Genomic DNA, 25,026 nt, shown 5'->3' with positions numbered 1-25,026 from the left:
AGCCCATCCGGGCCCTGCCAATAATCCCCCTTCAGATCCATTATTAGAGTTACTCCCACAGCAGACAGATCAAGATGGCCATAAAACATTAGCAATCAATACGGCACCAATAATATGATCACCGCTGCCGTAACAAACCCTAAGCACATCGGCCATTACAAGCTCAGCTGATCCCACGGCAAACACAGCAAAGTCATATTAACAACACGCGTGAAACGCAGGTTTTGGATCAGGATTCATTTCACACAGCTAGCCTTCGATTTCAAGTACTGTCGATTTCACACTCACTCCGAGCACATCCGTCATTACCCGTCACACTGGTGTTCTTATTCTATTCCAGCCCGTTTTTTGCCTCACGTTCTTCCACACCCCTTTACATTTCACACATATTTTGCATCCTATTTCATCCCTGTTCTGGGTGTAAAGGATTGATGGCGTGTAGAAGGACTTTGCCGTGGCCACACCACAGTGGACCCTTTGTGCTGCCAGTGCCTGGAATCTGATGCTGGGAGTCGGGGGACCAAATAGCTTATAGCTTAGCGCTAACGCAGCATCAAGACTCCATCTAATGCAATGACATGGAAGAGGCTATCCGACCTACGCAGGCGAGCCTGCACAGGGAGTAGATCCCCCACCTCTGCTCCAGCCATGGTGGCGTTGTGTCTGTGTCTGGTCGTGTGTGTGTGTGTGTCTGTGTGTCTTGTGTGTATGTGTCTGCGCGCGTGTGTGTGTGTGCACCAGTTCACCATTTTCACAAGGGCTATCTATTAAACACATTCTCACCACCACTGACCACACCATAAAAAAACATCATACCAAACATGACCAGGAAAACCCCACAGCAAGATGGAGTAGAGCCATGCTTTTACACGATACCGTCTGTCCTCTGACATCTTTCTCTCCTATCTACTCTAGCCTTCACTTGTTAATGGGCACCTCGTGTAAACAGACAAGTACTTTTCCCTTCCACTGTACTAATAGGAATCAACTGCTCTCTAACCAACTCTCCTCTATCCATGGCAATCCCTCGCTTTTGCCTTTTCTCCCACTCGTCCCCCCCTCTCTGTCTCTTTCAGTTCTCTCCCTCTCCATCTCTCCTTCACTCTGTGGGCTGTGGCTATGTGCACTGAGACTGTGTGTGGGGGTAGATTTAGAACCGGGATCAATAAGAAATGTAGAAATCAATGCACTTAGCACTGGGAAATCAATGAGCCCTAATCGGGATGCCAATGGCACAAGTCAAAACAATTAAGAGCGAAGACAAATGTTTAACCACCTCTCACTTGCTTACACAGAGAGGTATGTGGGGGGGGGGGTGTGGGGGCAGAGAAAGGGAGGAAAAGATAAGATGAGAGTACTGTGGGGAATCGGGGCGAACAAGAGGAGAGAGGAAGGAGAGAGGACATGTTGAGGGAGGAATGAAGGATGGGGGAATAGAGCACTGAAGAGAAGACGAATTCATGCGAGACAAACGAGGAACCTGTCAATAAAAGAGACGTCTTTTGTGGCAGAAATGGAATTTACTCCAGATATTTCACAATATCTGGCAGTTGCTGGCCTTACAAACTCTGAAGAAAAAGTGAAGATACGCCACACTGCCGCTCAAGGTGATTTTCCAGAAGAAGAAAAAAAAGAAAGAACCAAAATGGTTGTCGTTCGCCCCTTTAACGAATGGTCACTGTGCATCTGTCTGTTGGTCAGGTCAGCGTGGCCAGTGGACCCAACGATCCGTCAGATGGCCAGATGAAGGGTCACTCATCCACGTGTGACCATGTAAGTCAACCAGTCAATCAACGCATATAACTAATACATCATCAATTATTACACTACGGCCAACCAATAGGGTTACGGCTTTCCGCCAAGGCTTCCAATGGTGTCCAATCGGGAAACAAGTGAGAGACGCCGCTGCATGGGTGAAAGGGGCTAACGGGGTTGATTTGGGGTCGATCAATAGTTGCACCCCCTCCCTGACCCCCAGCTTTTCCTGGCATTGCTTGTGGTGCAAAAATCAATGGCGAGGCCAATAACTCCTCACTTGTGTGTGGATTAGTGAACTGACAACTAATCAGAGAGTTACTGAATCTGAGACTGGGGCTATTAACCTATCGATATGACACTTGCACCCATAGACACCCACACACGTATACACACACAAGCGCACACTCCCCACACATATAAACACAAGCATACACACACACACACACACACCACACATACTCTTACACAGATATGCACACTATATCCTGGTTCCTAGCTGATCATTAAGGTATTTAGCCATATCATATCCACACATACAGAGACCTATTTGGGATGTATTCTCTTTCAGCTTTTACATGTCATGTTTTGTATTGATTCCTCATACATACAACTAACTCTCAATGGCAAAAACTAATCCAGCCAGCTCAATAAAACGGCATTCATGAACCTCCTTCTATACTGTTATATTAAAAGCCATATTATGTCATGACTGGGGGCAGGTATTTTTTAGCAGATTTAAACTGGTTGTTGTTCAGCCAAGGTCATAATGAGGTGACTACAACACTAGAAGTCCAACGCTGCATTCTGAAAAACCCCACATAAAATATTATACCTGTGGGCTTGAATAAAGTGTTACATAAATCAATATTAGGCAACGTGCTGTAAATAAAATATGCACATGAATGTGTCACCTACCGCATGTATAATAAGCAAACGTAGGTAGGCATAATTTTAGGCCTTAAAATAGGGGAGCGGGCCACAGTCCAGTTTCTTACCGCGGTCAGCAACCCACTGTATAAATAAATGCACTCGGCAGCATCCAACACTCTCCCCGTGGTTCAGATAGAAAATGGGGTGCAATTGCATTGAGGCACACCCTCTACTGCAAAATGGCCAGTCTCAGACCATTATGTCTGGACATCGGTTTTAGGGCAGGACACATCCGTTTACAGTGTACGAAAAAAACCCGCTGAGCCACCACAGCGTCGTTATGTTGTTATTGCACGAGGGCATTAATTACAAAGCAAGCAGGTATTTTATGAGTGTTGAGAGGAAGCACACCAGCGAAGTGTGGAGAGCCGTGTACAATACAAATGTGAAGACTTATTGTGCAATGATAGAGCAATAGAGGCATTAGGTATTCTGGTCTTTTCTAGTCTTTTCTATGCTCCTTCGATAGGGAGAGATCATTTCCAAGTAAATCCATTGACAGGGGCTTTAAAATAACATGACTTGACGTGTTCGAACAACGCTCGACAAAAGCTCTGGGAATTCTATTCAACAAAGGGAAAGTACAGAGAAGGGATAAAGTGTGTGCGTGCGTGTGTGTGTGTGTATGTGCGCGCGCACTCGTGTTTGTAAGGGACGCCCATGAAACAGGGTGTGCTGTTCGTACGTTGCAACCGCGAAAACCGCTAGGTAGACAACAATGACTGCGTGTGAAAGAAAGAGTAAAGTAGACTGAACATGTCAAAGAACGGGAATGACAAGTAGGAGTGCTGGCGAGGAATGGGGAGAGTCATGGAGGAGACATGGAGGAGGCATGCTGGTAGTGTTGGGGAGTGATAAGAGGGAGAGCTAGAATCCAGCCCAGGGAGGAATCAAGGGAGGTTACGGCATTATGGGCACAAAGAGGAGAGACTGGGGCCCCCACATATTCGGGATTAAGGAACATATGCAGTGAAGTAGTGAGGGATTAGAGGCAAAGGGGAGGAAGAAAAAGATAGGGGGAGTTTTTAGGAGGGGGAGAGGAGCGAGAGGGGAGGGATCGAAACATAAGTGCTTGGTGAGGCGTATTTCCACCCCCCCACCCCCACCCCCCGCCCCAAATAGAAAATCACCCTCTCACCTTTCTGTTTGAACCCCTGGGCTAGTGAGATTGGTGTAGAAGTTATGAGGGAGAAGCTGCCGCTCGCTGGCGCCATCCGTTGACTGTGGCCTCTCACTGCGATGGGTTGATACAACAACTACTTTGACAGAGTCTTCAGAGCGGACAATTAAAAACATTAACATCCACACTAGTCCACGGGAGGGGAACCGTGTTATACAGAGATGTCGGCGTGTCAGTTAAAAAAAATGAAGGTAATATAGGTTTGAATCGACATTAGTCTCACACCATGAGATTGGCTACACAGTTATTAATTAACGTCTTACTTCACAGAGTAACGGTCATATTTAGTATTTTCCACAGGTGTTGCTGCACAACTTCTCGAGCGGAGAATTTCTCGAGTTGAGACAGTGATGCCATAATTGTGTTTACACTAGTCATCCATTGTCATAGAACACAGAATCAAACAAGACTAAAAACCCACGAACGCAGCCGTCTAAAAACGGTCAGCTCGTTTCCATGAACAGGTTTACGGCAGGGTGAATGCGTGTCACCAAGATAGAGTGCACGTTTTAAAACAGTAGGGGTTCACAGGAGGCTGAGAGACAAGGGTCAGGGGTCTAGGGGGTAGGGGTACACCAGTCAAGGTCAAGTGTTAATTCGCCACACAGAGGGGGATGGAGAGTGAGCTGGACTGAACCAGGGAGAGGGAGGGGTGACCAAAGCCACACTGCTGAAAGACAGGAGCAGGACAGTCCAGTGGGAGAGAGATGTTCACTCCCTACATATTCAACCACTCTCCTGCCCATCCCCCCACCAACTTGACCATAGGGGTCAGACTCAGTCGAATGAGGTCAGCAGTCTGGGATGAAACTGACCCTTGACCCTCTCTGCTTGAAAGCCTGCTTGCATCCTAACCACCTGGACAATGAACCATGCAGACAGTGGTGACTATAGGTTTAAGGATTAGTGTGAGCGTGCGCGCGCAAGATGCTACAGCAGCTATTTACCAGTTTTTATTGATGGGGTATAATAATTTCTATAACACCAGTATTGACTATAAGCTTCTCTTTTGGAATTATTTCCTTACTGATGGTAATCATAAGCCATTTCCTGTCCTCGAAGGTAGTGACAACTGGTTCGTCACTATTACCTCCTGGCTACTAATAATCATTGCATTGACTACTCCCTTTGGCATACTGTCGCACGTTCATTTCAACCGTGGACAAATAAACAATGCCCATGACCATCGGGTTAATCTTTATCCGACTTTGCACTTGATAGGTAACATTAGCCAAGTTAGGGATCATTGATTATATGGACGCGGCAGGGAATACAGACTACGTTCGTACCTGTTATTAAATACAGTATCTCGCAATTTCATATCAAGCATATTGAAGGCGTATATTGTATAAAATAATCAAATAGCGGCAAAATATAGCTAAATAATATAATTAAACATTGCCCATGCAGCCTAACATTTATTTGGAAAGGGGAAAAGCCTATTCTAGTACAATAATCCTTTAGGTTACTGAAGAGTAATAGTTTTTCACATAAACTTTATTCACGGTTGAGAATAAACTTGAATAAAACATCGATACTGATATTGGTTACTGTGGTGTTCTCAGTAAATAACCATTGCACAATGGAGCGGATGCGATAGGCAGCCAACGCTGCAGTAGCTGTCAATCGCGAGACTGACCACCTGCCCTTTGACACCGGGTTGCTCTAATGAGATGGGGTCTGGCGGTGGTGGGTGACAGACGCTTTCCAGAAATGTATGAAAAATGCAATACTAATAAAAACACTCACTAATAATTATAATAACACATCTCTACAATAAAAGCAACACACGTGTCCTTCTAACTAAATGTAGCATATTAGAACATTAATAGACTTTAACTTAAGGCAGTAGTTAATTAAAAGGACTTTTTGGTTTTGATGGTTTAAATGTTAACCTGTATGTAGTTATATTACAATGGGTGTAGGCAGTAGATTAGGTTTTCGTGGTCTGTCCAAGTAGTTCTGCGCAGTCATTCAAATGAAACCATGACTTTTGAAACAAGTTAATCTTACATTCAGTAAAGGCGTAGCCAAAAGTTGCAGCGTAACGTTGGTTAATAACATGCATAAAGAGCCTGCACGTTTTTTCAATAAATTAAATGTGCATAGCGCATTTTGTATATTTGAATAATATTATTTTATGTTATGGTTCTTGTTATCTTAAATGTTATTGTCATTGGTACTGTTTGGGTTTATTATACATTGGTTATGCATGGCATAGTTGCTTATTGGTAGATACATTTATATTCGAAAATCCCTTGGAATATTTCCATTATTCAAATAATTTTTTATTGTTTTGTTTGGACCTTTTTGAACACTTTGAAAAAGTATGACCACATAATTATTTAACATACACATGCAAAAATTTTGGTATGCAAATTGAATAGCTAGGTCAATGAAATTAAACAAATGTTTTGTCGGTGATTCATCTTTTCCAAATAAATGTAAAAACAGGGAGCATCTTTGTTGCTCAGAAAAAAAGAAATACGAGGGTTCTCTTATTATGTCTATCAGAGTCATTAAGGTAGCCTAATTCTGGTTAATAAGTTTTGCATTCCATAAACTCTGATCAATGAAGCCGCATTTAGAAGTTGATATCAAGTTTATTCTTTCGTATTGAACACGTGATCAATATATTGATCAGAATTAATACACAATTCCAAAGAGCCTGCGTCGCCTACCGCTAAAGTCCTGTATTTGAATATTACTTGAAATGTAAAAAATAACTAAAATAAAAATAATGTCATATAGCTTTATATACTACAATTAAGTTATATGCAATACTAAAATATATGCCTACTTCACAATGCATAATTGTTGCTTATTTTAAAGAATGTAGACAAATTAAATCGCATCCTTAGATAAAAAACTGGAAGGTTGATTTAACCGGGTTACTAGGATCAGATTCATTGTCTATGCAAATTTCACTACGACATTAATATTTGATATTTACATAATTAGGTTTCAACCTTCAAATGTATATGTGAGAAATTATTCAAACAAACTACACGAGGTATGTCAAGTGTTTCTGAAAAAACGTTCACATTACGATGATTGTGTATTCAAAGCAAGTTACCCTTTAGCATGTTTTACATTTCTATAGCCTATACCTTACAAAGCTGCTTTAAACCTCCATCTATAGATAAAACCATGCACAAATACAGAGATCAAAGCAAATTCTCGTATGTAAATTATGTTCACAGTTAATCTACAACCATGTAAACATGTACATTAGTTCTATGTTAATAATAACACTATATTCGGACTGCCGATATAGCCAACATTTTTATAACTTGCTCTAAGGATTTTACCACAAATGTTAATATGAAATATTTTGAACGTTTTACTTACTCAAAGGGGTTAATATGTAATAATACTAATAACAAAAAATAACAGACTTTGTAATGTAATGTGCAATCTTCGCTTTTTTTTTATTGTTACCTTCTATCTGAAAAAAAGTGCGAATATGTTTCTGGTTATGTGTTAAGCCCGTCAATATTTACCCAGCCTCTAACTAAAGGGGGGGGGGGGGGTCCTATTGACCTTGTAGGGCACACCCTTGACCGATAGGATTTCCATTTATTTATCAGCCTATTGCTTTTGCTTCACTATAATTTATTTTGAAATTTGTAGTGACCACCCCACTATAAGCCACGGCTGTGTTATCACCAAAAGCTTCATATCATGAGTATAATGTAAGTCCACACGTTTAATGACAGTATGTGCGCTTGAGAGAGAGATACGTTCAAACAGCCGTAAAATAGATACATTAAAAGTAAAATAGATACATTTGCATATAAAAGCGCGAAACATTATTAAGAGTTTATTTCGTTTGAAGCCACCTGATACTTGATACTTTTCGTACATGAGAAATACAGGTTCGTATTAACTCCCATTTACCTCCTTTTCTACAAAACTTGGCAGAGAGAACATGGAGCAGCCACAGACGTAAGAAATCTTAAGACTGCAGGAGCTGCTCCTCGCTGGCAAAGTGAGTCTCTTCTCCGGTCTCTGTCAATTTCTAAATGGCACCGCGCTCCTTTGAAGTGACAATTCCCTCCTTTTAATTGATTTCCCATAATTAACTCAGTGTGTTCATCGATTTTCCTACGACAGGGTATTGGCCCTGGATATCCGCTAACACACAGAACCGCTTGTGGAGCCTTATTATTTTAATGTTAACCGAAGTCACCTGGGGTGCCGCCGAATAAATATTGACCACATTCGATTACAATTACGCATCAACAGCACTAAATAATCCCATTTCCGGGACAAAGGCACCTCAACCGGCAGTGTGACACCGAGATCATGATTCAGTAGCCCATCACTGACACATACCAAGCAAAATCGCATAGGCCGATATTAAAATAAATTCCGGTTATGCTGTCGACTAGGGAAGTACAATTAACTCCCTCTTGAAATGTAAAGCGTCACAAAACCTTGTTGAGAGAGAGAGAAAGTGTGGTGTGGCACCTCTGTACGTGTACAAATGAGTCTACAGCTGTTTTGCCCAAACATTATGGGTGACCGTCATCTGCGTTTTCACGTCCAAAGGCAGATAATAACGCAAAATTGTGCGAGACGCTTAGGAAAATGTATAATCCTAGGAATGATGCTACGTATCAATAATTTCTCTCTGCTGGTATTCTGGATTTTGCAATATTGAATACATCGCAGTTAATTCAACTGTTCATTGAATTTATTGAAATATCGTTGCGTGTGTGTTGACACCTGGGCTTTACGTATGAGTTTCATGTATAGAAATATATTTGATTTCGTTATTTCTTGGTCGTATTGATTATTCGCTTATCTGAAACATCCGGATTCTGTTTATTCCTCTGAAAGTCAACAAAACAAAAAAACAAGAAATACAGTAAAACATTCTGTAACTCTTTACATTCAACATATTTTACTATGAGGTAGTTTTCATCTTAAATTATTTTCACCAGGCTCAATCGGATCTATATAATCACAATATGCATTTACAAAAACAAAACACAATTTGGAATACCTCTACACCAAAACGTAGAAGGCGCCTAATCTTATCACTAAATTGAAATCCTAAAAATACCTCTTATTCAGAAATGATGCATTTACAGCTGACTAATAAGAGCTCCACTTCCGAAGGTGGTAGTAGGTGTTAAGCTATATTTTGTGTGTGTGTGTGTGTGTGTGTGGGGGGGGGGGGGGGGGTCAGATTCCAGTTTAATGTTTGTGGGGAGGGATGCATCCAGAACCCCCTTACAGTCAGTCTCCCCTCTCAGCTAACACATGGTGAATCAGTGATTGATAGAGCCCTTTGCACTGCCAAAGGGAGAGAGAAAGTGTGTGTGTAAAGAGAGTGAAAGAAAGCAAAAGAGGTAAGATTGTTGAGGCCTCTCTTGTAAGAAGGGGTGTGTGTGTGTGTGTGTGTGGGGGGGGGGGGGGTTCTGTCTCATGAATTAAACGCTGTAAGGCTCTCTATCCGAGGCACGTGCATTAGGGCCCCTGTGAATAAAAGGCCCTCTGTCCATCTGGCTTTCTCAGAGAAAGAAAGAGAAACAGAGAGAGCAGGTGAGAGAGGACAGCGGTGAAACTAATAAGGCAGCAGTGCAAAGGTGTGTAAGAGGTTTAGAGTGAGAGTGAGAGAGAGAGAGGGAGCCTTGAGGGAAAAGCAGATGTAGGAAAGTTGAGGGTTGTCGTGTGTGTATGTGTGTGTGTGTATGTGTGTGTGTGTGTGTGTGGGGGGGGCTCAGCCACTGACTTTCATTGAACAGCAACAGTTTAGGGCCCCGGTGGGTTAAAAGGGGACCGTTACATATACAAGTAGCGTTAAAAAACACTCACCTTTAATCTGTACATGTCCTTCAGCCACGTTTTCTATACCTCTGGTGCTTCATCTCTTCCTCGTCTTCCCCTCGCTCCAACTCGGCATCTTGGCTGTTTCCATGGCGACTGAGTTGCCGGCGCTGCAGTTAGAGAGAAAGGGGGCACGTGTGTGTGTACAGAGGGAGATTAAAGCCGGGGCAGCAGGTGATGGACTTCAGATCATGACCTAACTATCATGTGTGCTAAAGGAGAGATTTCATCAACAGTTACTAGGCATTCTTCTTCGGTAATTAAAGTTCAAGATGAGAATTTGATGTGAATTTTGTTTCAATAAGCTACTTTTTTTGCTTTTGTTTTGTCTTTCGATGATGACATCCATTTCATTTCCAGTTCATTTTAGTGGAACATAAACTCACTATCAAATTAAGATGGAGTCTGAGACAGGAAATAGTTAAGATAATATAATCTACGTTAATATTGTGTTGCCATAAGTAGGTTCACAAGATAGCCCTATATTGTCAGTTCCATTGATATTCAAATGAACTTTCTACTCAGGTTATTGATAGTCGGCCCTAAGCTACTCCTGGGGGGCACTTAGTTATTATAAGAAAACCTCAATATGTGAAAGGCTTGCATTCCAGGTTGTACTTGGATAGTTTAAAGTGTAGCAGGAACATTTTCAACTAAGGTGCCTTTGTACAGTAGCTAGTAAATGTCTGTGAAAATTACTATTAAGAGACATTTATGTGCTCCATTAAATATTCTAAAAATGTGTTTGCAGCCATGTTGCTTTAAAAAAAGATCTTCTCCAGTTGATGGACAGGTGGTTTCAGCCCGATGTGCTGCACATCATGATGACATGTACCTGTCTCAATCAGTGGCAAGGTTTCACAAGACCTACCTCTCTACATCATAGTGTACAGAAGTCAATTGTGATTTTTCAAGAGCAATAACCAAACCTAAGGACCCAAAATGGGGGTCTGGAAATCAGCTTACGCATCGGCAACATCCTTTTTCAGGTACTGATGTTCGCACAACTACAGCGACAGAATTATGTTGTTTGTCACTTGTAGTCATTAGTTACGTAAAAGCCAAAAACACTGTAACCAGTGTAAATCCATTCTTTTCTTCTTGACATTCAATACATTTTAATACCATTTGCGTTACCAACTCTGCTGATTATGAGGTCCACAAACACAAGCATGTTTTAAAGGGCCACTGTGTAGTATACATCAATGCAAACTAGAGGGACCAGCAAGAGAGTTTAAATGGGGAATATCTCAGGCACTCTGAAACATTTTGTAGAAAAATAATATTTAAAAACATTAACTACAGATGTCTACTGATCTTCAAACTCAACATATTTTAGGTGCTCTGCATTATACAGTACTAGACAGTATGCTCACTCAGGTGCTCTTGAAAGTTCACCATAGAAAATTGTGAAACACTGCAAGTTAGAAAAGGTTGAGAAGATGGCAGCATACTCTTTGTTGGAGTATTTGATTGGGCAAATAATATAATAAAATAAATAACTCCTTAAAAACCTTTTTAACAAACAAAATGGCTTTTTAGATTTTTTTCTATATAAATGAAAACAATACGCAACCAAATAAACATGTGAAAGATGCCTATTTGAATGAATTGCAAGTTTATTTGTCACCCCTGGTTTGTTGAACATTCCCCCGCTAAATGTATGTAAACTTCATTGAAAAACATTTCACATATCAATGTTTTTTTTAATAGCAGCTAGGGTTCACAACTGTTTGGAAAGCTCAGACAGAAATATGCTATCAAACAACATGCAGAAGGTATCACATCAGCATAAATGAACATAGGTCTTGTAAACCACCTCAGACCCCAAAACCAAGGCCTCTGGCCTGTTAATGGATTTAGGCCAACAGATTGTGGAGATTGGGAAAAACTACAGCCAGTGTGAAGTGATTACTAATTACAAGTATATACGCCTACCTTGAGACAGAATCAATGAAGGCTTCTAAGAACATTTCCTCAAGCGCGCCTTTAAATATCCACATTTATGGAGAAAACAGGATCTTATGGACTAAAAATAATCCAGAAAGGCTCTTATGAATGATTAACTTTGACTTGGTAAGTTCTTTCAGAGATATAACCTGTATGATTCATCCCCAAATAACCAATATTTGTTCAATATATAGATCACATAGCAATTATAAAGTTGTTATAGCATACGTTTGTCCATTTTCAGGTACAAAATTATATGAACTTTTTGTTGCCTATGTAGATGTAGCTTAACAAGCAGTTAACAGTTGTTTGCATGGGAGGAGGGCTGTCAGTGCCATCTTCTGGCTGCAAACTCTCTCTGCAATCTGAGTGGATCAATTCAGTTTGTGATTGGTGGTGAAACTAGACAAAACTTTCCGTAACTATTTTACCCGCCCTATTATGTTTATGAATAGGGTCGTCGTAATGAAATACAGTGGTTTGAAGTTTATTTTTATGGCAACAGCTACACTCTCATTTACCGTTATCGAATGGATTAAATCTCAAAATGTTCCTATTACTTTAATTTAACCTGCGGATGCTTTTATGTATACGGACCTATCCGTCAAACGTCAAAAAATTTACTATTCCATCTTAAATGTCATCCAATACAAATTTAGCGGTCAAAGGTTTTACAGGTTTAATTTTCCTTTACCTTCTTTACAAGTATTTCAGCATTTAATAAAAATCAAGAGAACTGTATGTACGTTGGTATGTTTACAATGCTACTGCGATTTCTAAACGAATTCTGTACATTTGAAAGACGTTGACACATACATTGCCCACCCTCTAACGCATTTTATGGTTGGGCGGTTAATTGTACAGCTATGGATAATCGTGAGTCTTGCTATGGTAACCTATCCATGTTAGATTTACCTCCAACAAACTATCCAAATGATGGGTTCCACCATCTTGTTTTTGGTATTCATTTCCAGTGTTATCTCTTAGAGTACCCACAATTCATATTGGGGAAAAAATGCTAAATGGCCTCGCACCAAATCAAAATCTGAACCCCTTTTTAATACCAATAAAAATCTACAATTACCTATGTCTTTTCTGTCTGGCAAAAGTAATTGAACCTCACACTTTTCTATGTTTGCCCCACCCAGAAGACCAGCCCCATCCGAAATATGGAGGATGTCACAGCTTGAACTCTGACATCTGTATCTGAAAATGCTCTTAACACACTGATGATGGCTCTTAACCCAGAATGAACAGCAAGGCCAAGAGAGAATGCACATTTCTTAACAATTATATAGTTTCACACTTCGTCAAGTCCATACCTAGGGGTCTATTAATAATTTCTCAATTGTCACTGACATTTCAGAAGTTTCTACTTTAGTTTTTTGTTGTTGAATGTTTAAAAAAATCACATTGTGTCATTTATACATGTATAAGATGTTGTAATGTGTGTGTACTCAAGTGTGTATTTGTATGTCATATAAAGACAGTCCTCAACTGTAATATAACATTAGTGTCACACGTCTATCCACACATTCATTACTAACAACTCCAATATTGCAGGAGCCCCCCCCCCCACCACCACCACCTACCCCTACCCATTAAGCGACACCAGAACAGATTCCCCTGACCCCTCCCCCTGCCACCTGACCCCTGCGACCTAGGAGCCATGGCAACCCTCTGACCCATCCTCCAGTTGCCAAGGAAACGACCTTGGAGCATGTCTGACCATACCCTCCCTTTTCCCCCCTCAATGCCGCGCAGAGGCGAGCGATCGATATTCCATCTCACAGAACAGTGGAGCGCGAGTGAGGGGGGCACGGTGTGGAGAGATTACGGGGGAAGGGGGGAGGATGGCTGACAAAGAGAGACCGTGTGTGTGTGTGTGTGTGTGTGTGTGTGTGAGAGAGAGAGATGCAGCGCGTGCGTTCGATGCGGCGCAAGTGACTGTGCGCGCGCATCATAATGAGCGGACGTATTTTGTGCTGTGCTGAGAGGTAGCCCGCTAGCTCCGAGGCATGTTGTTCTGTTTTATTAAGCAGAGGCCGGCTGTACTGTGTATGTGTTTGTGAATTGCGTTTTATTGTTATGAGGGGCAGCTAGAAAATGTGTGTGCGGGACAATTAAATGTGTGGTGCGTTTCCAAGCTCACAAAGGCCCTAGGCGACCGTGACTGCTGCAGAACCGCATGTACTGCGACAACGAAGGGTTTTAATGCGTCCATTTAGGTGACACTGGTCCCCGGTAATTGATGGACAGTGGAGAGAGATCACAAGACACTGTCTCAAGAGAGAGAAGGTCTTGAAAGCTGTGTCCAGCCAAAAACAGGGTCACCTATATCCCCAGGATAGAGGTGTGTTTATGTGTGTGTTTGTGTCTGTGTCCGTGTGTGCAAGCAAAATAGGCAAACCTTCATTGGTTCTCTCAGCCCTGTAATAGTATTCATTAGACACAAACTCTCCCTCTCACACACGTTCAGAAGACCATTACTAAGTCAACACACACACACACACACACACACACATGCACGCACGCACGCACACACACACACACACCCAGTGCGGTAAACCTATGAAAAACCCAGTTAAAACCTTTAGATATGCACACCCTTTAAACTGACCATAAGGCTTATGGCATCAACATACATGCAAAATGTATTTTTCATACAAACATTAACTTAATACAGCTCAATTTGTGGTTCATGAATACTAATCACAGTTTGTTTCAGATCATTTGTGGACACTGCATGTAACAAGAGACCTTAATACAAGCCTTCAGATACATTGATGAAGTGTGACTGTTGTCGTGAGACTTGGGAGTAAAACTCATTATTCAGCGGAGTAGAAATCAAGCTCTTGGTCCTCTACGCTTCCCTGGGTATTATTCTCCAGGGGTAGAAAGCAGAGTATGTCGTTTGGACTGAAATGTTTTTCTAAAAAGTGTTCAGACAGCTCTTGTGTGTTGTCAGGATTTTCATACACTAAACCTGTAAGGACCTAATGTTCTGTAATCTCCTTGTTGGTATACAAAGAGAACCGTGGGTATCACTCCCAATATATCTTCAGCTGAGCTGGTGAGTGATGTGATTTTAATTTAACTGTATTATTCATTTGCCTAGTTTTCCAAAAGCAGTGGAGCATGGTTCTGTGTTGCGTGCAAAAATAAGTGTAAGATGTAATGCTCAGTAATGATCAGTTTTCCCAACACATATCATTACAGTCAAGCCTTCAATGCCCCCTGGTATTTAGCTTGAGATATTTTGTCTGCTTAAAAGTGGTATAAGGAGCACTTATAGTGTGAAAGACGTGTTCACCGTCTGGTTTATCCTGACAAAGCCCCCACATACACAGACCGAGACCAAACAAAAACAAACAGATCCATCTTTTTTATTTAATGTTTTGCTGCTGTTTTTCGCATGTAAGGTACAGTGACTAATTAAAATGTTCACATATTTAAATAATGACATCTCTTTTTCCTAGCACACAAAAAGACTGTATTCATTTTAACTGGGTGGGTTGGGCGGGTTACAAGAATGGAGAAGGTATGCACAGTGCTCACATAGAGACAGAGAAACAGGTTTGGGGGGGGGGGGTGGTCTGGAAGAGAAAGAGAGGGAGTCTTTTGTGTTTGAGTCACTTCTAACACAAAAAAAAGAGAAACTCAGAAATTGTACGAACCACTGTAAAAAAAAAAGCAACAACAAAAAGCACTCAAGTCTTCTATTATAAAACAACAACATTGGCAGAAAAACGGGAGGGAGCGAGGGAACCGCGGGCAGACAGGAGGGGACCCATCCAATCTAGAGGGCGTGGGTGATTACTCCACAAAAATGAGCCATTCCATAAAGATGCTTAGAGGACATGACTGGGGAAAACATGGACTTCGCAACTGAAGCCATCTATCATTTTAATTTTGTCAAGAGGGTGGGACTTCCAACTTCATTGACTGATCCCTCTTGCCAACAAATTATACACAATAGGGTACTACTTTAACGTTGATATGGCCTCACTTGCTATGTCTATGCATGAACAGGTGTGACTCTATGGTGGTCCATGTTTACTGGTGTCAATGGTGATACCTCTATCCATCTCTATGGTGGGCCATGTTTAGTGGTGATACCTCTATCCATCTCTATGGTGGTCTATGTTTAGTGGTGTCAGTGATGATACCTTTATCCATCTCTATGGTGGTCCATGTTTATCAAACCTGGGGTCCTCCTGTACACCCACTGGTCCAGGTAGCGTGCGTGTGTATTTGGGTAGGGGGGGGGGGGGGTGCTGAAAGGGCTTATGTGCATAAAGACTGGTAGACGGAGCAAGGACGTCAAGAAGGAATTGCGGGAGTGGAACAACGACAACAATTCTGCAACGCTCAGCTGCCAGGTTGTCGACAGAGAAGAGAAATGACAACTGTATTTTGTACAGTGCAGTTTATACACTCCAGAACAGTGCTATAGCAGTATAGTAAACATTAGAACAGTATTGGCAGTATTGACTATGCTGTAGTCCTCAGTTAGAAAAAAAGGCAGAGGCGTCGAGGAGCGCAGGGATCTGGCTGGATCCTCCTGTTCTTCTCCTCCTCTGTGGTTGGTTCTCTGGTCCCCAAGGCAATGTCGAGGGGAAAATATCGGATGAGAAAACGGGGGAGTTTTGTGATGCAGTTTCACGTATGGGTTGTTTGTGGTTAGAGAGACAACGATGGAGGGGAAGGAAGAAGAGGGGGATGCATTTTCGGGGGGGTGAGAAGTAAAGAATGGATTGATCATTTAATAGTACGTCTCTTTTTCCACCCAGCCTGGGGAGTAAAAAAACAGAAGGGGAGGGGAGTCGAGAGAAAGGAGGATACATTATTTATAACTGAAACAGCCGACATTTGTATCAATAAAACATGAACCAAGGAATAGTTTTGTGTATATTTTGTAGCATTTGTATTTTGTATGTGTCCAATAATTCTGTGAAAAATATCTGGTTCCATCTTAAATCATAAATCAATCGTAAATATAATTGTGGGTAGAGTAGTTCATCATGCCACAGACTTGTGCGCGTACAGGAAGTGTGTTTGTAAAAGAACAACTATACCTCCAGGGTTCCGGCGCAGGATGAGTTTTCGGATCTCATCGTAAACAAAGATCAGGAAACTGTACGGGAATGCACAGAACCACCAGCTGGGCCTGAGACAGAGATACAATGGGAGAGAGAATGAGAGAGAGAACGGGAGAGACAGAGAACGGGAGAGAGAATTAGAAAGAGAACAGGAGAGGAAATGAGAGAGAGAACAGGAGGGAGAGAGTGAGAACGTGAAAGAGAGAGTGAGAGAAGGAGAGAGAGAGAATGTGAGAGAGAACGGTATAGAGAATGAGAGAACGAGATACAATGGAAAATAAAAATAACTTGTTTCAGGTTATGACATTATTATTATACACGTTGATTCAATTCTGTTTCCATTCATGGATACAAATATTATCAGCCCAGAGTGGTACTTCCAGAGTGGTACTGCCAGAGAACTGTTATATAAACGTTACTCAGTAGAGGGCGCTGTTGGTAGATGTTAATAAGGGCAGGGAGGCAGGACAACTCACTTCAGGGGGTACATTCTGAGTGCCACGTCCATGCCTGGAGTGTAGGACAGGAAGGCAGCCAGAGCTGTCTCCTCAAACAGCCCAAAAATCAAGATCTTATTCCTGTGAACAAAACAACATCTGAACATTTACCCTGGATTCGTAGAGGGGCTTCGTAAACTATTCTCTTACTTCAAATAAAGAGAAGTCTGTTGTGTAACCATAATAAAGTCTGCATTATTACGAATATAAAAGAAGGGTGCAAAGACAATAAGTGGCACCGACCTCATGCCCTGCTGGAAGACGGAGTTGCGCCTGGTCTTGCAGATGATGACATCGGCCCACTGCACCACCACAATGCTGACGAAGAAGGCCGTGTGACACGTGTACTCCACGATCTTCCTCTGCTCATAGGTCTGACATGGGAGGGAGGATGGAGAGTTAACAGGGAACGAGAGGTACACTCGAGACTATTGAAAGTCATGGTTCTGACCGGGGGAGCGGTTGATAATATGAAGCTAATGAGGACTGGATGAAAGACAATTAGATGAAAGAAAAGTTACAAAAAATGACAACAAGCTGGAGTGAGTCAAGATGAAAGAAAAAATGAAAAAGAAAGAGAGAAATGAGGAAAGTAAAAAAAACAGAACGGAGATCAAGCACACCCATTGCTGCCCGTAGCTGTCCTCCAAATCATTGTTGGAGCGGTCGTCCCAATTTAGCCGAATGCCAACCAACAGGGAGGGCAGGAAACCGTTCTCCGCCAGGATCACAAAGTAGGAGAAGAATCCTCCAAGCGCCTGGATCATACCTACCGACAGAGAAAACCAAGACGTGTTAGCTTCATCAAGGACGGCCCTTTGAAATGGCCTGGTGATTCACACCGAATTCTTCCACTGATCAATCGTTCCCCACATGCCTCAGGAACAGAAACTAAGCTCCGTAGGCCGTGTGTGGCGTTTGACAGCAGAAAGGAGTTCAGGCAACCGAGCAAACCATTGAAACATAGCAAGAGTGAGGCAGAAACGAGGAGTTGCGTGGATCGCCGAACTTGTAAAGACCCACCAATCTGCCCATAGGCGATGCTGATTAGCCTCTCATTCACCAGCTTGTCCCTGGTGGGGTTCCTGGGCTGCCTCTTCATGATGTCACTCTCGGCCGCCTCGTAGGCCAGGGAGATGGCGGGAACCTGTGGACACGTGGCAAGGTCAGGGAAAGACATCTAACCGACACCCTCGTCGCAGACAGACAGCGACACGAACCGTGCAGTCATATAGGACGCATTCAAATTGCGTCGTAGCATTGCAGAAACACGACAAACTGCAACAGGCCGCGTAAGTGCGTGATAGTGTGGCGTTTCATACCACCTGAATTATGTATAATTGTTTCGCTGGATGTAGTGTGCATGCGTGCATGAGTGTGTGTGTGTGTGTGTCTCACCATGTCTGTTCCCAGGTCGATACAGAGGATGGTGATGGTCCCCAGGGGCAGGGGGATGTTGACCAGGATGAAGAACAGGAAGGGTGTGATCTCAGGGATGTTGCTGGTCAGGGTGTAGGCGATGGACTTCTTCAGGTTGTCAAAGATCAGACGGCCTACAGGGGCGACAGGAACGGAAAGCCTTGTAAAAACAGGACCGCATAGTTAGCAGTGTGGCCGCCGCCGTCTCTGCACAACCTGTCCTCTCTGGGCAGAAGGAGCACAACCTGTTCTCTCTGGGCAGAAGGAGCACAACCTGTCCTCTCTGGGCAGAAGGAGCACAACCTGTCCTCTCTGGGCAGAAGGAGCACAACCTGTCCTCTCTGGGCAGAAGGAGCACAACCTGTCCTCTCTGGGCAGAAGGAGCACAACCTGTCCTCCCTGGGCAGAAGGAGCACAACCTGTCCTCTCTGGGTGGCCAGATCTGTCTGTAACGACCTGTTTCTATGGAGTCTGTACATATGGAGTCTGTTTTTCTAAGTTTCCTATCAGTCACAGTGCTCAGATAGTCTGCTACTGTATACTGTCTGTTTAGGGCCAGATAGTATTGAAGTTTGCTTTGATTTCTTGTGGTGTTTTTACAATAGGTGATATAATTTTCTTTTTGTTTTTTAATAATTGGATTGGGCCATTATCTGAGTGCGGTCCTGATGTTTTATTGCATTGGTTTTGGTTTCTGGACTTAGTTTCAGGATCTCCATGGTTTCGTTCTGGCGTTGGAGGGGTTTGTAGTGGTGGAAGTGGGGCTGGCTTGTTTATAAATAACTTTTGGTGACTCTTTCTTGTATATTAATCAGAATAGGGAATTGGCCTAGTTCTGCTCTGCATGCGTTGTTCAGAGTTTTTTTCTGGACTCTCGGGATGCTCTTACAGAGTTCTGCATGTAGGCTTTCAACTGGGTGTTTGTCCCATTTGTCAAATTTTAGTTTTGTAAGCGGGCCCCAAACTACACTTCACATAGTGCAACTGGTTCAGTTATAGGTTTGAATATTTGGAGCCAGATCCTAATTAGTGTCTCTAATTTGATACATCTTTTAATGGCATAGAAAGCACTCCTTGCTTTATCTCTCAGTTCATTCACAGCCAGGTTTAAGTTCCCTGAGCTCATTTTTAGTCCCATATATGTGTATGCATGAGTGTGTTCTATGTCAGTGGTGCCTAATAAGAAAGTATGTGTGTTTTCCTGACATATGGATCAAGATTGTTTGGAATATCGTAATCTTTGTATTTTTTAGATTGATTGTCACAGCCCAGGTCTGGCAGAACTGATGCAGTGTATCTGTATGATGCTGCAGGCCCTCTTTTAACGGTGACAGTAGAACAAGATGATCTCCATGCAGGAGGAAATGTATTTCTTTGTCATTCAGAGTGAGTCCTGGAGCTGTTCATTGTTCAAGCAATGGTGTACATTGATTTAATAAAATCATATGGTTTCCCGCCACACCACTTTCAATTAGTTTAAGTAGAATTACTTTCTTTTTCAAAATCTATGAAGCAGGAGAAAATCTTTTGTTTTGATATACATGTTTGTCAATGAGGGTTTGAAGGGTATAAATATGGTCTGAGGTTCAATGATTTGGTAAGAATCCAATCCGACTGACCTATCTGTTTATGATAGTACTGAATAGCTCGCCCAGGTTGCTGTTGACACAAATGCCTCGGTAGTTGTTGGGATCAAATTTGTCTTTTTGTTCTTTAAAATTGGTGTTATTAGTCCTTTTATAATCTGTGTATTTTATTCTTTTATTTAAGCTTTTTTTTTTTAAAGCTTTTTAGAATTTAAGGGGCTGCATTTTTCCAATATTTCAATTTCTGTTATTGGGTTCTGGCTTTCTTTGATGGGAGATTTTTTGAGTTGTTGATATATTTATTTTTGTTTTTTAATTCATTGTTTTGTTTCTATACAGTTCTTCAGTGTGGTTCTTCCATATGTCACCATTGTGTATGGTCAATTCTTCTCGATCAGGTTTGTTTAGGGAGTTCCGTTTCTGCCAGAAAATGTTTGAATCAATAGATTCTTCCATTTTAGTTAGTTGATGTTTGAGGTGTTTTTCTCATTTTGTTCTGCAATTTTGTTTGTAGTATTCATTTAGGGTTTCCCAGTAACGTTGGCACAGATCTTGGTTGACTGGCTCTCTATGTTTTAGGTTGGATAGATTTCTAAGTTTTTTCATTATAGATTTGCATTCATGATCAAACCATTCCTTGTCTTTTTTTGTAACGGTATTTAATTGTATTCTTTAGATCGGATAATGATGCCAATTTTTCAGATATTGTATTTATTTTTTCAGCTAGATTAACACCATTTTTGTTGTTAGACAAAAAATTATCTAGGAGGTATTGAATCTGTTCATTGTTAACTGGCTTTTTGGCTTCCTGGTTTGTTTCTGTCCTTTTTAGATATGCAGTGATTTTGTTGTGGTTTGACTGTGAATGCTCGGAGAGATACTAGATCAAGGTCTGTGATTACATAGTCTACAATACCACTGCCTAGAGTTGAGCTGTATGTACAATGGCCAAAGGAGTCCCATCGTAGTCTTCCATTAACTATGCACAGACCCAGCGTTCGACAGAGCTGCAGTAGTTGTCTTCCATTTTGTTTTTTGATTTTGTCTAAGTTCCTTCTGGAAGGATATGAGGGGAGGGGAACATTTGATGCTTGTACAGTGGGGCAAAAAAGTATTTAGTCAGCCACCAATTGTGCAAGTTCTCCCACTTGAGAGAGGCCTGTAATTTTCATCATAGGTACACTTCAACAATGAGAGCCAGAATTTGAAAATAAATCCAGAAAATCACATTGTAGTATTTTTAATGAATTCATTGGTAAATTCAAGCAAGATTTCTGGCTCTCACAGATCTGTAACTTCTTCTTTAAGAAGCTCCTCTGTCTTCCTCTCGTTACCTGTATTAATGGCACCTGTTTGAACTTGTTATCAGTATAAAAGACACCTGTCCACAACCTCAAACAGTCACACTCCAAACTCCACTATGGCCAAGACCAAAGGGCTGTCAAAGGACACCAGGAACAAAATTGTAGACCTGCACCAGGCTGGGAAGACTGAATCTGCAATAGGTAAGCAGCTTGGTGTGAAGAAATCAACTGTGGGAACAATTATAAGAAAATGGAAGACATACAAGACCACTGATAATCTCCCTCGATCCGGGGCTCCACGCAAGATCTTACCCCGTGGGGTCAAAATGATCACAAGAACGGTGAGCAAAAATCCCAGAACCACACGGGGGGACCTAGTGAATGACCTGCAGAGAGCTGGGACCAAAGTAACAAAGGCTACCATCAGTAACACACTATGCCGCCAGGGACTCAAATCCTGCAGTGCCAGACGTGTCCCCCTGCTTAAGCCAGTACATGTCCAGGCCCGTCTGAGGTTTGCTAGATAGCATTTGGATGGTCCTGAAGAGGATTGGGAGAATGTCATATGGTCAGATGAAACCAAAATAGAACTTTTTGGTAAAAACTCAACTTGTCGTGTTTGGAGGAGAAAGAATGCTGAGTTGCATCCAAAGAACACCATACCTACTGTGAAGCATGGGGTGGAAACATCATGCTTTGGGGCTGTTTTTCTGCAAAGGGACCAGGACGACTGATCCATGTAAAGGAAAGAATGAATGGGGCCATGTATCGTGAGATTTTGAGTGAAAACCTCCTTCCATCAGCAAGGGCATTGAAGATGATACGTGGCTGGGTCTTTCAGCATGACAATGATCCAAAACACACTGCCTGGGCAACAAAGGAGTGGTTTCATAAGAAGCATTTCAAGGTCCTGGAGTGGCCTAGCCAGTCACCAGATCTCAACCCCATAGAAAATCTTTGGAGGGAGTTGAAAGTCTGTGTTGCCCAGCGACAGCCCCAAAACATCATTGCTCTAGAGGAGATCTGCATGGAGGAATGGGCCAAAATACCAGCAACAGTGTGCGAAAACCTTGTGAAAACTTACAGAAAACATTTGACCTCTGTCATTGCCAACAAAGGGTATATAACAAAGTATTGAGAAGGACTTTTGTTATTGACCAAATACTTATTTTCCACCATAATTTACCAATAAATTAATAAAAAATCCTACAATGTGATTTTCTGGATTTCTTTTCCTAGTTTTGTCTCTCACAGTTGAAGTGTACCTATGATGAAAATTACAGGCCTCTCTCATCTTTTTAAGTGGCAGAACTTGCACATTTGGTGGCTGACTAAATACTTTTTTGCCCCACTGTATTTATGTGTTTCCCCCCCTGTGTGTCTAAGGTGTCTGTATCTTCTCCAGTACAGGCATTTCCCTGGGCTTGATTATTACTGATCTCCTCATCTAGAACGGAAATCTCTCTTCCTTGTAGTAAGGATATTCTGAGGGGGGTAGAGAGGTAGCACACATAAATACATTTTGATTGGTGGAGCCTCCTTTTAGATTTTTAGCCAAACAAAAAATGATCCTGTCTTTTGTTGACTGTGTCAGCTCAGTCTTAAACCAAATCAACATTCCTCCTGAATTTCTGCCCTGAACGACTTCTCCTTTCTCTTATTCTCTCTCTTTCTCTTTCCCTCTCTCTTTCTATGTCTGTCCTTTTTATTTTTCTCTCACCCTCTTCCACACCAGTAACGATGGAGGCAAAGTTGTCGTCCAGCAGGATCATGTCAGCGGCCTGTTTGGACACGTCTGAGCCGGAGATCCCCATGGCAACGCCAATGTCAGCCTTCTTCAGGGCGGGGGAGTCGTTCACGCCGTCCCCTGTCACAGCCACGATGGCGCCCTGAGAGACGGGGATGTTGGTGAATAGTGTGAAATGCCTCCCCTTGATCTGCTTTTGTATGGTAGAATGTGTGGGGAGTTGTTGTAGTGGAGATCTAGTTTATTTAAAATACTGTACAATATATATTTATTCAGGTTTTTCCACAGTTATCAAAGTGTTATATATCTAATAAATTACAATGAAACCCCAACACTATGTGTAACCAAAACAGCATGGCTCAACTATGTGAAGAAAGGCAGATGTGACTGTGTGCATGTCCATTTGCATGTGTGTGTGTGTGTGTGTTGAGTGAGCATCTGTCTGTGTGTGCCTCACCTGTCTCTGGCAGCCCTCCACGATGATGAGCTTCTGCTGGGGGGAGGTCCTGGCGAACACGATCTCCGTGTGGTTCCTCAGGATGTCGTCCATCTGTTCCTGGGACAGGTCCTTCAGATCCGTACCGTGGATCACACAGGCCTTGGCGTCCCTGGAACACGGGTTGACAGGGAGTGGCGGGTGGTTTTTTAATTTGCCGATACACACACAGAGAAATGCAAATAGTGTTTTGCTGATTAAGTGAACGTGTGTGTAGGTGGGGGTGACTGACTGGCTGGCAGGCAGGCTGACAGGCAGACTGACTGCCTGACTAACTGGCAAACTGACTGACATTTTGAGGGACTAAGTCAAGTAAACATCAGACTTTCGGCACTCAGAATGAGTTCACCTCCCACCTGGGGTTGACCTGGCTGACAGGGATGTTGAGGCGAGACGCGATGTCCTCCACTGTCTCGTTGCCCTCGGAGATGATGCCCACGCCCTTGGCGATGGCCTTGGCCGTGATGGGGTGATCGCCGGTCACCATGATGACCTTGATGCCGGCGGAGCGACATTTCCCCACGGCGTCGGGCACGGCGGCGCGGGGGGGGTCGATCATGGACATGAGGCCCACGAAGCACAGGTTCTCCGTGGTGAAGTTGACGTCGTCGCAGTCGAAGGCGAACCCTTTGGGGTACTGGTCCTCTGGCATCAGAAGGTGACAGAAACCTGGGAAGAGACGGTTCGAAATCAGCGTCGGTGTGTCTGATGTCTCCTAGCTGTCCTTGTCCAAAGTCCACCTGCGGCCCGCGTAAAGGCTCTAGCTACAGCTCACCTGTATTTTCGGAACACACCAATATGTATAAACAGATCCGTAAAAAGTTAAGAGACCACTGCACCTTTTCCTTTTCAGAGAGGAACAGAAGGGTTAAGAGACCACTGCAAATTGAATGCTTCTGTTCCTCACTCAAAACTTTCCTTTTCAACTTTTTTGGAAAGAAAAGAAAAAGGTGCAGTGGTCTTTTAAATTTAACCCTTCTGTTCCTCTCTCAAAACCTTCCTTTTCAACTTTTTTGGAAAGGAAAGAAAAAGGCGCAGTGGTCTCTTAATTTTTTCCGGAGCTGTATATTGGCCAGTCCAGGTTTCTTCCTGGATTCTGACCACAGTAGGGAGTTTTTCCTAGCTAACATGCATTAATTACCTGTTGTTACTTGTTTTTGGGGTTCTCTGGGTGTACAAGCAGTGTGTGACAACTGATGATACAAAAAGGGCTTTAAAA

General features: G+C 42.5%; 1 protein-coding gene across 1 annotated transcript in view; it reads right to left on the bottom strand.

Annotated features, from left to right (window-relative positions):
* Positions 1-15,026: 15,026 nt before the first annotated feature.
* The window catches only part of atp1a3a (ATPase Na+/K+ transporting subunit alpha 3a), a 31,345-nt gene continuing 21,345 nt past the window's right edge, over positions 15,027-25,026 (bottom strand). Inside the window, exons 12-21 of the mRNA XM_010901455.5 lie at positions 24,164-24,476; positions 23,769-23,919; positions 23,285-23,453; positions 18,654-18,808; positions 18,279-18,402; positions 17,879-18,024; positions 17,499-17,629; positions 17,235-17,336; positions 16,735-16,826; positions 15,027-16,450 (exon numbers count right to left, since the gene is read on the bottom strand). Of these exons, the coding sequence (XP_010899757.1) occupies positions 16,422-16,450; positions 16,735-16,826; positions 17,235-17,336; positions 17,499-17,629; positions 17,879-18,024; positions 18,279-18,402; positions 18,654-18,808; positions 23,285-23,453; positions 23,769-23,919; positions 24,164-24,476 (1,412 nt within the window). The 3' untranslated portion in view covers positions 15,027-16,421. The remainder of the gene's footprint in view (positions 16,451-16,734; positions 16,827-17,234; positions 17,337-17,498; positions 17,630-17,878; positions 18,025-18,278; positions 18,403-18,653; positions 18,809-23,284; positions 23,454-23,768; positions 23,920-24,163; positions 24,477-25,026) is intronic.

The sequence above is a fragment of the Esox lucius genome, chromosome 10 (assembly GCF_011004845.1).
Source record: "Esox lucius isolate fEsoLuc1 chromosome 10, fEsoLuc1.pri, whole genome shotgun sequence".
NCBI classification, from domain to species: domain Eukaryota; kingdom Metazoa; phylum Chordata; class Actinopteri; order Esociformes; family Esocidae; genus Esox; species Esox lucius.
Note: the sequence above shows the minus strand (reverse complement) of the source record. Positions and strands in the feature narration are given on the sequence as shown.